The 16,439-nt window shown below is 32.5% G+C and overlaps 1 protein-coding gene and 2 long non-coding RNA genes across 4 annotated transcripts; 2 read left to right on the top strand and 1 right to left on the bottom strand.

Moving 5' to 3' along the window:
- Positions 1 to 7,267: 7,267 nt before the first annotated feature.
- Positions 7,268 to 15,326, top strand: LOC149547450 (uncharacterized). Of its 2 annotated transcripts, none has more exons than XR_016353871.1 (4): positions 7,268 to 7,658; positions 9,670 to 9,882; positions 12,928 to 12,978; positions 13,074 to 15,326. It is a non-coding gene; the product is annotated as an uncharacterized LOC149547450 (long non-coding RNA). The 2 variants fall into 2 exon arrangements; XR_016353872.1 differs by having other exon boundaries at positions 12,928 to 12,983.
- On the top strand, positions 13,795 to 15,447 carry LOC149547449 (uncharacterized). Its single transcript, XR_016353870.1, has 2 exons — positions 13,795 to 13,925; positions 14,114 to 15,447. It is a non-coding gene; the product is annotated as an uncharacterized LOC149547449 (long non-coding RNA).
- Positions 13,963 to 15,045, bottom strand: LOC149547451 (putative glutathione S-transferase parC). The gene is made up of 2 exons (XM_089791645.1): positions 14,676 to 15,045; positions 13,963 to 14,586 (listed from the first exon to the last, which is right to left on the bottom strand). The coding sequence occupies exons 1-2, from the start codon at positions 14,991 to 14,993 to the stop codon at positions 14,227 to 14,229; spliced, it is 678 nt and encodes a 225-aa protein (XP_089647771.1). The 5' UTR covers positions 14,994 to 15,045; the 3' UTR covers positions 13,963 to 14,226.
- Positions 15,448 to 16,439: the final 992 nt, after the last annotated feature.

The following is a 16,439-nucleotide window of genomic DNA, read 5'->3' as shown; positions in this document are numbered from 1 at the left end:
CAAGTTCAACAAAAACAATATTTCTTGACTTTGTGTCTAAAACACATATATTTTGACTCAATTTTTGTATGTTTGAGAAAATTTATAGTTGAAGTAGAGTTTTTTAAAAGTTTGTAGCAACAAGTATGATGTTTGAAAGTAAATAGTGGCACAAAAACACATATTCAAGAAATTGAGAAAGGGACAAAGTAACCTTGCCAATACAAACACTTGTGAGGTATTCAAAATAAAAATCCTATAAATTCTACCATCATGTATGTGTTTAATAGATTTCCATGGGTCTAGAACAAAATGAGAACACACCAAGGAATATCTTCCTAAAGGTCACAATTCATCACTCAATACCTTGGCCCACACTTGGTGTCCCCTCACCTCACACAAAGTAGTTTCTTACAACAGATATTGGATTTTTCGTGGAAGTTCTATTAACACAACCAAAGGGACACATATGGTCAGTGTAACATCTTGGGGTAATCTACGTAGTTCACTAGGATCAATCCTTGTACCAAGATATTGAGCAGTTAATAAGGGTGTCTCTAAATCCTAGAATGTCTAGGAAGGGTCTCGTTCACAAGACCCCTCTTGCACCTAATACTAGGAAACCTTATCATACGATAAGTAAGGAACCTTAACGATACAAGAGTACCTTAAGAATTAAACCTAGTGATTTCCTCATGGTCCCGATCCCACAAGTACTCTCCCTAGATGAAGACAAGTGTTATGCTTGCTAAGGCTTTGTCCTTTTTCAAGTGGTTTGTGATTATAATGGGTTGGGTTAGCTAGATTTTTACTAGTCCCCCCTTCAGGTCATTCCTATTGATATCTTTGCACCAATAACATGCCCTCTAAAGGTATGAATCTCATTACAAGGTTAGAACAATTTATGGATCCATATTAAATAGGTCAAGATTTCTGGTTCACCTTAGAAGGTGAACAACATATCTCCTATTCCTTGATGCTTCCCCCAAACATGCCAAGAAGAGTTAATTAAAATCGCTAAAAAGTGGAGTATCCCACTCACTTCAATGACTAAATGAAGGGTCAATATTTCTAATTCACCTAGAAGGTGTAGAGCATACTCTCCTACCAAAAATGAGCCCTTCCTTGCAAGTTTTATGTGCCTAATGAAAAGGAACAACTAGTATCATGCCGCACTTGAAAATGCAAGAAGACACATATATTTATTTTTGGTTTATTTGTTTACTTTGCTTGGGCATCCCTACAACAAATGTTAGCAGCCCTTTTGAAAATTTTGTCTTTGACAATCACTTTTAGAAAGAAAGTGAGCAACCTCTATAAAACAACAAGTTTTGGGCATCACATAGTTAGCAAATCTGAAATATACCCTACAAAACCACTGATTAGACTGTTAGAAAACTAGAAATGGAAAAATGGAAAACTTCTAGAAATAAAATGCCAACTAAAAACTAAAATAGTGTTTGAAACCATGCTAAGTGATACTTCTAACTACACAAGTATTGTATGACACTTCCTAGTATAACCAGGCAATCAAATCTCATGGTGTGATACTCTATGTCACTATGTGTGATATTTCACAAAATAGGTGTGCAATAGAAACTATAGAAGCCATGTAATAGAATAACTAGTAAATTATTGCACCACTATAAAATAAAGTATCATAGAATACTGAAAAATTATCTCATTGGTATTTGATAAATTATTGTATGATACTAGAAAATTATCGCACAATAATTCTATTTACAAAAATAAAAGATCCAAAACAAGAAGCAACAAAATGATGAAAATGTAAGAACAAGAGTTAGACAATGTTGTCTAGCCTCACGATGGGTGCAAATTTTTTATACTATGACATGCAAGAGGTGCAAATGAAGGTGTTGTGGCTCTCAAATGAGCTTAGTTATACAACCCTTACAAGGTGCACTATAGAATGGGAGATTAGAAGACAAGAGCAACAATGCTAGTGTCCAAGAACCAACATGTAAACTAAGATAAATGCATATCAAATACAAGCTAAACTAATAAGCAAGAAAGTATTACAGAGACTCATATGTAAGCTAGATGAATTAGTCTAAAGAATGAAAAGAAACTAAACTATTGCAAGTATGCTATAGTGCTACAATGAAAGGCAAGCATGGATACAATGATGTCATAAACTCTCCAAAGCTCCAAAGAGTACCTTAAAAAACTTGCACCATAAAGTTAGTACAAAAGCATGAGAAATGAGATGAGGAGATAACTCTCCTTTATAAACATATACAGATGATAGAGATCAAAGGACAAGAGAGATCTAATCAAAGGTTGAGGATGAATGTTGAATAATTTATATGCATAAGCATTTCAACCAATCTCAATCAAGAGTTGACTTTTGTGTCCCTTATACGAGACAAAATGCCCCTTCTTTTATTTTTTAAATGGGGAAAATGCTTTATGTGTGCACACTTTAGGATAAGTGGGAAGTGGGGACTTTTATTTAATAAAAGGGGAGAAAGTTCATTTTAATTAAAAAGGAGTTAGGATATAGTGGTCAAACCATAAGTTATAATTGAATAACTATTTTTTTGATAATTTCATCAAGAATAAGCAATAGATAATTAAGAAAAAATGATAGAAAGGGGAAGAACAGTCTAGATGGCCATTTTTGGGTGATTACACTAATTTGGTATGACAATAAAATTTCAAAACTAATTCTATCCATTTAACAACTACTTCATGCTTGAATATGTATTTTGATAGTTCATTAATGGATAACTATGTACATGAAGTTTATAATTATATATGTTGAAGAATTTTTATATTTTTATTAGTTATTATTTTTTATTTCATATTGTCATCCATCTTTAAAAATCATGATTATGTTAACCTTGTATTGATAACAAAATTCTTTTACATACTTTAGACATACATATCAAACTAAAATTCTAACCATATATATCATATAGTTTTACATTATTATAATTCATGACATTGTTTTTGAGTAAGGGTTAAAACATGTTTTATAGGGACCTAAAAACCCAACAAAAGATTACATAAATATATTAAAAATAGTTTACTAGTTTGAAATAATACTGATAAGTAAACCAATAGCCCCCATCATCCAACAACCCACCACAAAACTAGCACTACACGTAAATAGATAACAACAACAAAATATAGCTACATACCCACTCACTAGACTTAAAAGATAAAAGAGGACAATAAGAAAGCCCATGAACTAACCAAATGTTATGTTTTCTCAAGAGCCATCTTCTCTTGCATTTCCTTGAGCTTCTCCATGACCACTTTGACTTTCTCTCTATTAAGCTCATTAGTCTTGGCCTTCATCTTTCTTGTAGTATCCCTTGTTATTTTTTTCCTATGAGAAGATTCTTTGAAAAACTTGGAGTCATCAAGGTCCAACATCGTAAGCTTGTCTACATTCAAATTTACATAATGCTCTTCACCATCACCTCCTAGAGTTTTTGGTAATTTTCACCATATTTTTAGTTGTGTTTTCTAAGTTATCAATTATGTTCACCAAACCTTGTAGAAAATTGTTCTCCAAACCATCCCCTATAGCTCGATTCTCATGTCCCTCATTGAGCTTATTCACAACTTCTTCCATTTTGGCATTTATGGCTCTATAATTCAGATTGAGCTTTTTGGTGGATTTAAAAGTCCATTGTTCTATTTTGAAGGTATACATGGAAATTGAATTCATTGTTTTCCATACCCTATTAAATCATCTTATAGTACCTTCAGATTGACCTCATTCATGTCCTTGAGATTAGTAAATGGAAGATTCATTTTTGTATTTCCCTCATTCTTCCCTTCAATTTCTTCAGGGAGGCTTTTTATGGTGAGTTCTTGAAAGAAATAGAGACATCATGGGTGATATTCTCTTCAAAATATTTGAATCATGGGGCTTGTTAATAAAACTCCTCCTCCCCATCACTAGTGTCAACCTTCTTACTAGTGACATCTTCCTTCTTCTGCATACTATCTTTAACCTCCTCCAAATGAGAAGAAATAGGGGAAGGGAAAGTACTTGGTGGTTTGAACATTTTCTAAATCAATCCACCAAAGTAATTGCTTTCACCATCTTCCTCACTTGCACCTTCAGAATCAATCACCATTTCTTTATAATTAACATTCTTCTTTTTTCTTTTCACAGACATTATCACCAAAAGAAAATAGTAATTAGCACTTTTATGAATTTTTAAAATGTCTCCATGAAACACTTATTTATAAAGGTTTAAATAGATATATAGAGATAATTAGGTACTTAATTACTCTTAAACTAGTAACAACTTTGAGGTTAAAACAATTATTTGGATTCATATATGAGTTTTATTTGTTTATCTTACATTCAAACATTTCTTAATATCCCCCTCATTCTAAGATTAGGTCGACCTTGATAAGTTTAAATTATAGACACAATTGGAAGAAATGATTTTTTTTGATAAATAATTAAAAACTATGAAAGTTTTATATCCTACAATCCTTAGAAGAATCATTTGTAAAATAATTTTTGAGTAGAGGGATAAAAAGGGTGGAACATTAAGGCAAACATAACCACAACAAAAGCTCAATTTAGATTTCTTATATCAGTTAGAAATAGTAGGTTAAGTATGGTCAATACACATTTGGGAATATAATTGAAGAATATACAAATTCAAACAATTGATAGAAACATAAATGAATGTATTCAAAAGAAAATAACCCTTTTGTTTTAGGCACTTATCTTAGAAATAGTCATTTGTATTTTTGTGCAATACAATATACAAATTTGAATTTATCTTGTCTTGCTAAAGGGTACTCAAGACATTTCATTTGTTTACAATAGTTAACACTAATATCATGTTTGTATACAATTAAGATAAATTTGAATATTGACAAGAGAGTTCTTTTCTACATTATTACATTACCTCAATCATATCATATTAATAATTATAAACAAAGTCATATATTAAATTTTATTGTAGATTTTTTTATCAAATTATCCACTTATTTAATTAAATGAATTTCATCTAATTAAAAAAAATCTAATTTCATGTTATAATTTGATTTTACATATATTAGATACAAAAGATTTTTTTCAATGTTTCAAATAATATCTTAAATTTTTTTTTTATTATTTTAATAATAGTATACTCATAATAATTTTCAATCTTTAACAAGTTTAATGGAAATAAATATATAATAAAAATATATGAAATATTGACTACAATGATATATTTTCTATTAGATTGTCAATTGTTATCTAAATCTTTCACCAATTAAAGATAGGACTGAATTCGATATCACCCTGGTTGAATTCATTCATCAACTTAAAGCAGTAGACAATGGATAAGTTATAGGGAACTAATAGACACGCACCAAGGAGGCCAAATGACTAAGGATCTAGATTTGTTTGTGAACCAAGCTACCTCTCTTTCAATGTCACACCCTTTGACTCTAGCAATGACTTCCTAGATTATGTGGTAGATGATTTCAGCTTTGCCTTCTACTCTTGATATTCTTACTTCTTATGTATTGGAAAGATGCCTTGTGTATTTCAAACTCTTTGATACTTGTTACTCTTTGTTTTTTTATATGTTGTGGGTTGACCTAGTTGTGCTTCATTTCAAATGACAATGTAATGTTGATTAATGATTTTCAATAGAAAAAACCATCTCACTTGTTATATATAAAGAACGCGAATAAAACATGTTTTAAAAAATGTTGGTAAAATATATTCCTCGTCATTTTCTCCCAATAAAGCCTATTTGTATTAGTAAAATAATATATATAAAGAGGATACCCAATCTTAGAAATGTATCATAATCTTTTATTCCAAAATAAAACAAGTGCCATGTAGTGGCATGTACTTGCCTTATTGTTATTATTAATTGTATTTGTAAGTATCAAATACAAATTATAATTATTTTATATAAATTCTAATAAATTTACTTTATAATTCAAATAGTATATAAGTATAGAATTATTGTGAAAAGTGATAAAAATTTATAAATCTTAAGTTTTCAAGTATAATTATAAATGAATAAATAAAATAGTGTAAAAAATCATTATACTCTCACATATAATTGTAAATATAAAAAGAATTTCAAACATTTGTACTCATATTTGATTTTGTGTTAAATTTCATTAACCAAAAACTAAAACTTATACAACTATTTAGCATAGCAAGTACCATGTAACTCCTATTTTACCTTGAATCTAGCCAAAAATATTGCATTGTGGAGAACCTCCGAAAAAACGACTCCTATAACACAAAATGAGTTTAGCCAATCATATAATTTGTATGGAATATAAAATTTGCAAATGAATAAAAAATCTTTAGAAATATTTTAATTAATCAAAAATCATTAATTGTGATTGGTGTATAGGTTTTGAACTAATTTAGTAATTGTGCAAACTGAATACAATAATACATTGCCTATGACAAGTGCAATAACTAGAAAACAAAACCTTTTAGATGACACTTCATTGTTCAAGATCAACATGATCCTATGCTTCCAAATAAAATAATATTAACATAACACCAAAAATTCATACATTAATTTAGGGGCGTCTTTAAAAATTATCCTAGAATCTAAGTGTCTTATCGCTCTGACACAAGCTATGCACTTATACAACTTAACAAATACATCCTCCTTCGCATTAAGAACAAGCAATTTAATCTACCATAAATCTCTTACTCATCTTGAGGCCCACTTCAAGAATCCGATCAGAGGAGGGAAGAATTTTCTTGACGTTTTCCCTCTCCATACATCTCTTCACCCATGTATCAAGCAATGAGTAGTCTCAAACGGTATCTTAAAATTCCCAATAGTCTCATAGGTATGAAACCAACAAGCACAGGGAATGAAGGTGATGTCCAACAACCCAAACTCCTCTCCACTGAAGAAAGGCAGTGATCCTCCTGCTGACATTTCTTACAAAGCGCCTTCTAACAATTTGAAATTATCCAACATGTCACGCTTGGCCTGCTCCTGACCTTCATCTTTTGACTTCAATATATACGCATGTGGCTAAACAACATAAAATATGCACCAGATGTGATAGTTTCTGCAATTTATTTATTTATTTATAAATCACAAAATTACTGATACTTGATTTTTAAATTAATTAATAAATTGCACTACACAATACATGGATTTAAGACGTTAATTAAAGAGAAAAAAATTAATTTTGTCTTTAAAATACCTTTTATGTTAAATTATATTTTATACATTTTAAATTGTCTCGAATTACGAGAATAACAAAAGTAACTTTATTAGAGATAACTATTGAACATTTTGTGGTTTAATCCTCAGCTCACCGGCATCTTAATATCGTCTGTACTCGCCGATGAACTGCACCGCCATAGGAGATATCATAGAAATGGAGTTATCAACGGCAAGATTAGAAATCATGGTGGGCAGAAATCATTCTATTAGATATGTTGATCAGCCTATTTTACGAGGCAACAGGTGTATTCATGCCTTTGTGCTTTGGATTTTCCCTCTTATATTTCTTTGGATTTGCCCTCTTATATTTCTAAGAATGATTTCTTCATCGACATTGAGTCTTTTTCAATGGAGTCCAGCTAAGAACGGGTCGAATGATATTGAATCAGCACAACAGTGAAATTTGGAAAAGAAAGGAGGCAGCAACATCAGGGTTTCACAGGTTGGAAAAGAAAGCGTCCATGAAATGTAAGTATGCTTGGCAAAATGACCTTATAAATATATTATAATATTAGATAGGGTTTCTGAGTGAATGACTCTCCGTGTACAATTTTTTTAGTATATTCTTAGGTTTATTTTATTTTATGATTTGTCTCTGTTTATTCTCTTGCTGCTACCGGGTCTCTCTATCTATTACAACTAGAATATACATTGCTCCTTACCATATCCTTTCTCCTCCCAGGACATGGGACTGCTTAGGCCAACCGAAAATGCCTCTTATGTCTACAACCCATGTATCTATTGCTCCTGACCATTACTCTGCCTCTGATGGGTAAGCTGAAAGGGTCGGTTCTGGCCTTGGATCTACTTTATATAGATAATGGAATCAATGATGCTGAATGCTACCCTTGCTTCTTGACCCACTACAGGTTTAGTTATATCTACATAAAAGCTAGTATTGTTGGGGATGGACCATCTGCTGTAGGTGGTGCCGGATCTTGTATTGAGGGTTTGAACTATCAATTTTCAAGGTTTCTATAAATTTGTTACAAAATAAGGGTTTTTCCCCTAATTTGAACAGGCATTTATTCTTTGAATTGAATTGAACATTGGCATTTCTATTGTCTGTGTGTGAGCATGGAATTGTAACTAATATTCTGTTAACACCCTTAAAATTGGGTAAACACCTATCCCTTGGTGAATATTGGGATTTATGGCTAAATAATCTTCCACTTCAAAACTCGTTCCGCTTTCTATAGATTCATCCTCAATGTACCACTGTAGGTCATGAAAAATTTAGTATTATATTTACAAGGATCAATACTTTGAATTGCGTTACATTTGAAGTCTAAAATAGAAGGATATTTCCATGACAAAGTAGTGGATTAGTCTCAAAATGTTAGTGTGGCATTACAATGTACTAGCAATAAACTATCACTCTCCAGCATACCATATACACAGTTCTATGGTTTGTGACGGTCATGGATCGACTCAACAAATTCTAGAACAGATTAAACATTAGCAATCTTCTGGTTTATGTTAAGTGTTTTATTCAATTTTCATTTATAGTTTGTTGCAGTTATTTTTGTAAGTTTCAATTTACCATCTGTTTAATAAACAAGACAAACTTCTTTTCAGCATACACTATGTTGGAGGACTGCAAAGGTTCTTGGATTTTTTTTTTCATTTTGGTATGATTAATTTATTTTACTGTTTGAGAGGGTTAAATAATTAACATTTTTAAAGCCTCATTAGTTCAGGGCCTTTAGACTCTAGTAAATAGCTACATATCCTCAATTAATTAGCCTACCTTTAAATCAGGTACCATGTCCTTGATGAATGTGGTTGTAAGGTTTCACAGATTACTTCAAGATTATGAATATATTTTATTTGGTTTGTGGGAAGCTCCAAGCCATACACCATGTTCATGCAGTTTTAATCTAAAGTTTGTATGTATAGCAAAGGTTCAATCCAAGATTACCCATTCCCTCTCATGTTGGAAAACCTCAAGTTTGTGCGTATAGCAGAGGTTCAATCCAATAGTAGAGCCATTGACCTGTGGAAGGTTAACTACAGATTCCATTAAGTTATAACCACTCTGCTCTGATTAAGTGATGGTTGTTTTAGAGTCTATGATAATTCTACCAGACCTATACATGACTAACTTTTCTTTAATGGAGGAGGACAACATATGAGAAGAGTCGTGTAAATGCTGGTAGAAAAAGATTAGATAAAGGGTAGCGAGTAATATATTTATATCTATGACTTCTTCTAGTTATGTAAATGTTGGTAGAAATAGATTAGATACAGGGCAGTGTTTATATCTTAGGTACCTGGATTAAGTCATTTAGAAGAGCTCTTACTCTATTATCTATTTAAGCATGCAACCTTGTTTGTTTACTCTATAATGTGGGTAAGTACAAATTTTTGAATACTGATTTATCCATTGCTCTGTTGTACTATCTTGGTTATGCAAGATATCAAACCCCTTATATTTCGTTTCCTTTGTAACCCCTTTTTATTGCTTTTATTACCGCAGCTGAAACATTTATGCGATTATTTGTTGGGAATCCCCCTCTGGTTTTTAGTGCTTATTTTCCCTTGGTGGCGGTGGATCTCTGTGGCCCTTGACTCAGTTCCAACTTGAGCAACAATAGTGCGCACAGGAGTTGTGGATTGAAAAATCTGTATCTGTCTAAAAAGTTTTCAATTTTTTTCTGCTACAGCCAGATGCATCTGCATTTGTGTTGAGGTAAATTTCTGCATTCAAATTGATTGTTATATTTTTCTGTCAATAATTTGAGTGTTGTTCCTCTATTAATGATCAATTCCTCTGTTAATAATCTATTTTTGAAAGTAGAATTAATTTCTCTGTTAATGATATGCTCTAAGGTTAATGAATCCTCTTCATTCCCCTGTTAGTATTTTATTTTGAAGGGAATGAGAAGATTAATACGTTTTCCAGAATCGGGAAGTGGATTGGTTGTACCAAATATCTATGGGTATCTAGGCATATAGATAAATTAGATGTATATATGATCACACTATTTGTATCTATGCAAATAGTCACAATACAACTATTTTGGTACATAATAAAACAGCTGTGTGTATATACACAACTTCTAGTTATCTATATTAATAAATGCATCTCATAGTTGTTCCCTTAAAATGTTGGTTATAGTTGGGGATCCCCCTACACAGTGCTATATCAATGCAGAGGAGGGGGCACAAGGTAGATGGGAGGGCATTCAATGAGTAAGGGCTTAGCTGGTTCATCCCTGGATAATCTCTGTATAGAACAGTAATTGAGGTATTATTAGCTGATTGATCCAGAATCATAACATTCGTGAGTTAGATAGTCTGTTTACCTATTCAATGGGGGATCTACTATTAGCGATATCATTTGGATTGAGAGCAGAACCAATATAGACAACCCCACGCCTCAGAAAACCGCAAAAAACAGAGATTGTAGATATAACAATTTCTAAATTTCCACCTTATTGAAGAAAATCGTAATGTAAATCATTTGGCCTTTGGGTATAAATACAAAGGTAAAATAATGTCGGTAACAATATGGAATGTGATAAACTTCAAGCCCTACATAAGATGTTTTAGCATGTCCCGGCTAAGCATTTTAGTGACGTCAACGCTTACATGAGAGCTGCTTGTCGTGATCAATCCAGTAAGTCGTAAATATGCCTAGGAATCTACCGAGAGCCTAGTTCTGCTTTTAATTTAGGCTATGCCAAATATCATTGAAATATCCATTGAAGATAGTATGATTGCCTCTTATGGAGCATGCATGCGCCGCTCAGCTGCAATACAACGGGGCCCAACAAAATCGCTCTGTATGAAGCAATTTCGATAATCACCTCAAGATTCCATTTGCTAATGCCAGCAAGAAACGAATCATTCAACCTGTCTATGGTATCGAAAAAACATACCTCTCTTACGGGCAGGCCAGGACTGAGCTTTCTGAATGACTTTTTTGGGATATTGATTGTTGAAACTTGAAAACATTTTAACTTGTGATGAAGGACATGTTCGTTGCCAATGTTGGTTGTCGTTTAAAAAAACAATGATAGGAAATGTTTTTATTTAAAGAAAAGAATATAATGAGAAGATATTCAAATATCAACATTACTTAATAAAGTTTGAAGAAAAAAAGTTGGGTTTATTTATTTATTTATATAATAATAAAGAAGCTGAAGAAATCATGACAATTTATCAATAGTTATGGACTCTCGTTTAATGAAATTCTAATATCAGTGACATCATTGTTTTACTTTGTCCAAATAATCTATAATACCATAATTTAGCTTGTCTTGAAGACATGAATGGAAATATTTTAATTTATAGAAAAGAATTTTGCCTCGTTCAATTTGTGAAAAAAAACCATATTACAGGGAAGAATATAATTATAGAAAAGAATATAATTAAAAATTTAAATTTTAGTTAGAAAATAATCAACTTTCCCCAAAACAAAAATATCACTAACTTCCAAAAAGCATCAATTTGGACATTATCTGTTGCATTGGCATTAGCTTTCTGAAAACAGACTGGACTTGTCCATTACAAGATGTGGGACAAAGAGAATAAATCTTTCCCTCTCCTAATGCTTGTCAATACAAATGAAGATGATCTCAAGAAACTTCATGTGACTGAGATTATACCATCAAACTTGATTAATATCTGATTTATTTGTAAATTTAATGTGAATCTAATGTACTTTTGGTGCCACTCTAATGGAAATGCGTATTAGTCTGATAAAATGTAATATTTGTTTCTATATTATTTTCTTTAAATTCTGGTTCTGTGTGCTATGCCACTAGAAAATCAAATGTACCATTTGATTTACTTCAATATCTATCTTCTCACAGTACAAGTATTGCCTATGTTGTTTTCTTCTTGCAAGTGCATGTGCCATCCTGCTCTCTAACCTTCTGACACAAACAATTTGGAACTTATTTTTGTTGCTTTTCAGATATATGCCGATATATTCTGATTTTCATGAGTGTTTTCCAGTTTTAGTTATTTGTCAGTCGGGAGCATTTTAAAAGCATCATTTATTTTCTCAAAATATCTTCCTATTAAATAAGGCCACAGTACTTTCCTATGAAACAAGGACGACACATTTTTAAAATAATTGTATGCAACACTCAGCTATACCCTTGCGCCTGTTCTCAGTGCAAGCGTTAGTATAATTCTGCAATCCTTAAATATGGTGAGAGCAATTAGGGTGAGAGACATCTTAGAAACCAGTTGAAAGAAAATTCATCATTGGAACTCAGAACCCAGACATAGAAACTAGGGAAAAAGAGATTAAATTTAGACCCTCTTACACAAATATTCCCTTAAAATTATAATTTATAATAGTAACTCAGAAGCCTGGCTCAATTTGACATTCACTCAAGTCCTTACATTACCCAAATCCCTTTTTGACGCAAAAGTAATCCAACAGTGAACAGTATTTTCATCGATGCCATGGAATATCTTCTCGACGTCTTATACACCTTAACGCCCTCAAGAAAAGTCAAACTAGCTGTCATAACCCACTTAATGAGACACCGAGTCACCGACTAATTCGGTATTTAATTATTGCTTAGATTAAAGTAATAAAATATTTTTCCTTAATTAGAAGGGAACAACATATCATAACAAATTTATAGTTTCTTTTAAACTTGAGTATATATATATATGTATCATTTTAGTTAAAGTTAATGATAGTTAACATTAGTCAAGATTCAAAGGACTTGAGCATTTTATGGAGACTGCTGATATGGCATTGGTTTTGCAGGGGCAGTCCTTACATAATCAATCATAAAAATTTGGACCCCACCACATAATGGTAAGGTAGTACAATCACTCTCTTATTGACTCGTAGTTTATTTTAATTAAATCATGTCACAATATTGACCCCTATCCATACTTAAATGTCTCCAGATATCTAATTCAAGGTAGACGCTACTCTTAATCCAAATATTTACTCCACAGAATTGTTGGTATGAAACTATAGAACTCATAAGATTACTATTTTCATACGGTTCAATCATTATACAGAATTTATATTGAGGTCTGTCTCATTTTAGAAAGAATTGAAACAATGATGTGTTTTGTAACATATATTGATTTCAGCATTTGAAAATTTAAATAACCGAGTTATACAACACTCGGGAATCTTTACAGACTTAGACCCAGAATAGCTTTGCGTTGTGTATTAAGCAATTTCAAACACATAGAACATTTTTCACAAAACGAAACAGGGAGTATCTGTCCTGTCACCTGAAGAGACTTGTTGCCGTTACAAAATTACTAAGACAGTAAGATAACAATAACTGATGGCACATCTGCCGACCAGGCATAACAAGGTTTTCAAGGGCTCCAGGGTTAGATGCACTTAATATTGATAAAAGAAAATATACTGAAATCGTATCACAGTTTTTAAACAAGATTCAAGCATGATAAACCAGATGCAACCAGGGATACAGAAAATAAAATGGCAGGACATGGGTACCGACCATCTGCCATAGAAAGACTCAGAAAGATGATATGGGTGCACAGGAGGAGCAGTTGCTTGACAGGTTGATTCACATAAGACTTCTCCGGCAAAAGAACTAATAATCAACTGGTGCCTTACCTCCATTAGCTAGCCCCTACTGCTTCTTCTTGTTGCCTTTGCCGTGCATGATAAAATGACCGATTCCATTGATTTCGAAGCGGACATGGTAAGGGAAAAGAAACGGCAAAAGACAACATGCAAATGTAGTTGCAGAGAAATTCTCCATACAGACCAGTGTAAGTAATGATCACATATTACGCATTCAACACAATCTACTAAATGCTTTGAAGTGATTAGGGTTGCAATATGTAATTGTTATTCCAAGCTAGTTACAGTTACCTATTTCCTATTCTGCTTTCTCAGAGGAATGCAGTGAATTTTTCCGCATTTTATGGAGACTGCTGATATGGCATTGGTTTTGCAGGGGCAATCCTTACAATATATATTTGTCCTTACAATATACATCTAAATAATACTTGCAAGTTAACCTTACACTATTTCGCGCGCTAGCTACTTAAACCACTTAACAAATACAGTCTAAAGCCCATTAAGAAATGTCTTGAGCACTTGAAGAACTCGATCAGGAGAGGGAAGGACTTTCTTGACACTGTCCCTCTCCATACATCTCTTAACCCATGCATCCAACAGCGGATATTCACTCTCAAACGGTATCTTGAAATTCCCAATAGTTTCAAATGTATGGAACCAAGATGCAAATGGAATTAAAGAAATATCCACCAACCCGAAACACTCTCCTCCAAAGAAAGGCAGAGATCCTCCAGCCGTCATTTCTTTAAACGCACCTTCTAAATATTGAAAATTCCCCAACATGTCAAGCTTGGCCTGCTCCTTATCTTCATCTTTTGAATACACTATACGAAACGCCGAGTCAAATAACTGCAAAAGAAAAACAACGCTTGCATTATAACTTTTTCAATCAACGGATTGGTTGGAAGGAATTGATACATTAATGGGAAAACCGTTACCTTCTTATCAGTGAAATCTGCCCAGAAGCGGGCAAGGGCACGGTCATATGGCTTGGCCGGCAAATATTTCGGAGAGCTCCATGTGTCATCAATGTATTGAAGAATAATGAGAGACTCGCATACAGGCTTTCCATTGTGGATGAGTACAGGTACTTTCTTGTACACCGGATTCATCTGCAGGAGGAGATCGCTCTTATTGGAAGGCAGATCCTCTTCTTGGTATTCATATTTCACGCCTTTCTCTTCGAGGGCGATTAAGACGCGCATGGCGAATGGACTTCTCTCTGTGCCCAGCACTTTCACTCTCACTTGCTCCATGTTGTATTACACACTCCACAACCGTTGATAATAATGTTTTCTTGTGTTTCATATCTTGGCAGGGTACTGCAGATATATATATAAGAAAAACAAGGTTAGGAAAATGGTAGAATTAACAATGATCCACGTGTTCGCTCCATAAGACTCTGCGGACGTCGGCCCTTGCGTCAGTAACAATGTCATTGTGAAGTAGTGAGCACGGCATTAGTTGTGACGTATATGCATGTGAAGGGCAAGGGCCAAGAAAAACCCCAAAGAGCTTAGTTCAATAATTATATCATAATTTTACTTATGTGAGAATTTAAATAAATTGGGCGGCTACAAATTACAGTATTTTTTGTTTTTTTACTAAACACTAAAGCTTTTCAAAGTTTCTGATTGACAGAACTCGTGTTATGTAATATTTATTCACATTAGTCAATGGGGGAAGGAGTGCGCACATCCTTAGAATAAACCTCCTAGAATACGATAATTTCATTATATTTTTTAATGTTCAATGATTTTAGATATATATTTTAAGCTTTATTTACTAAAATTCATAGATATGAAGATATATTAGTCTATATAGATGAATATTGAATGTAATAATATTGAACATATATTAATTTTTTTTAAAGAATGTGATAATATAGTGATGTAATTAATAGCATTTTCAAATTTATTATGGTGTTAAGTTGTATCATTTTAGGGCTAAAATATTTTACTAGAGCAACATCTATCAATTATATTTTTAATATATTCTTATAAAAAAGGCTATAATACATTCTTCATTATTAACACATTAATTATGTTTACATTAATAATTGTACCAGTAGTATTGTACAATTATGTCAATTGCTATACATAACACATGTATAAAACATAAAGTTGTATGAATAATTTATGGTTGAACATTCACTATCTAACTCTCGCTTTATATCAAACTAGAAAAATGCATAAGATCTATTATGAGATGAGTAATGTTCTAGATTTATTTTCTATGCTGTCATTGCGACTTGAGTTTTCTTGATCTTCAGTGTAAAATGACGATCTATTTTGTGATAAAATTGAGGATAATTGATGATAAAGAAACCAAGATTGCAGAAGGCATGTGTCTTTGATTGCTTGAGGGACTTTTGAAGCTTTTATATCCCATTAAATAAGGTCCATATCTAGCCAATAACATAGTTTTTTCGAACTAGAAATCAAGCCAATGGAGTTTATTTATTGCAAAAGAAAATAAATGAGGAGTGATGGAAGTGATTAGTTTATAGTTTTTAAGATGATTTTTTTAAAATTGTTGTGTTGAATTTACTATGAAAAATAAACATTTTTCCTCTCCAAATTATATGGACATGGTATATTGTTCATTTTCTTTGTGATCCTACGAATGCTTTTGTATGTGAAGAAGACTTATGCATAGGACACTAATTTTCATGAGTAGTTTCCAAAGTGAGAAAACTAGGA

The sequence above is a fragment of the Cupressus sempervirens genome, chromosome 7 (assembly GCF_028749045.1).
Source record: "Cupressus sempervirens isolate cs-2001-9-10 chromosome 7, ASM2874904v1, whole genome shotgun sequence".
In the NCBI taxonomy this organism is placed as follows: domain Eukaryota; kingdom Viridiplantae; phylum Streptophyta; class Pinopsida; order Cupressales; family Cupressaceae; genus Cupressus; species Cupressus sempervirens.
The sequence above is the reverse complement of the archived record's forward strand: the minus strand, read 5'-3'. Positions and strand labels throughout refer to the sequence as shown.

Excerpts from the sequence above, each read along its gene's own strand:
- LOC149547451 (XM_089791645.1), bottom strand. The coding sequence starts at position 14,993 with ATGGAGCAAGTGAGAGTGAAAGTGCTGGGCACAGAGAGAAGTCCATTC. Across the intron at positions 14,587-14,675 it reads CAGATTTCACTGATAAGAAG|TTATTTGACTCGGCGTTTCG; the intron begins GTAACGGTTTTC and ends TTTCTTTTGCAG.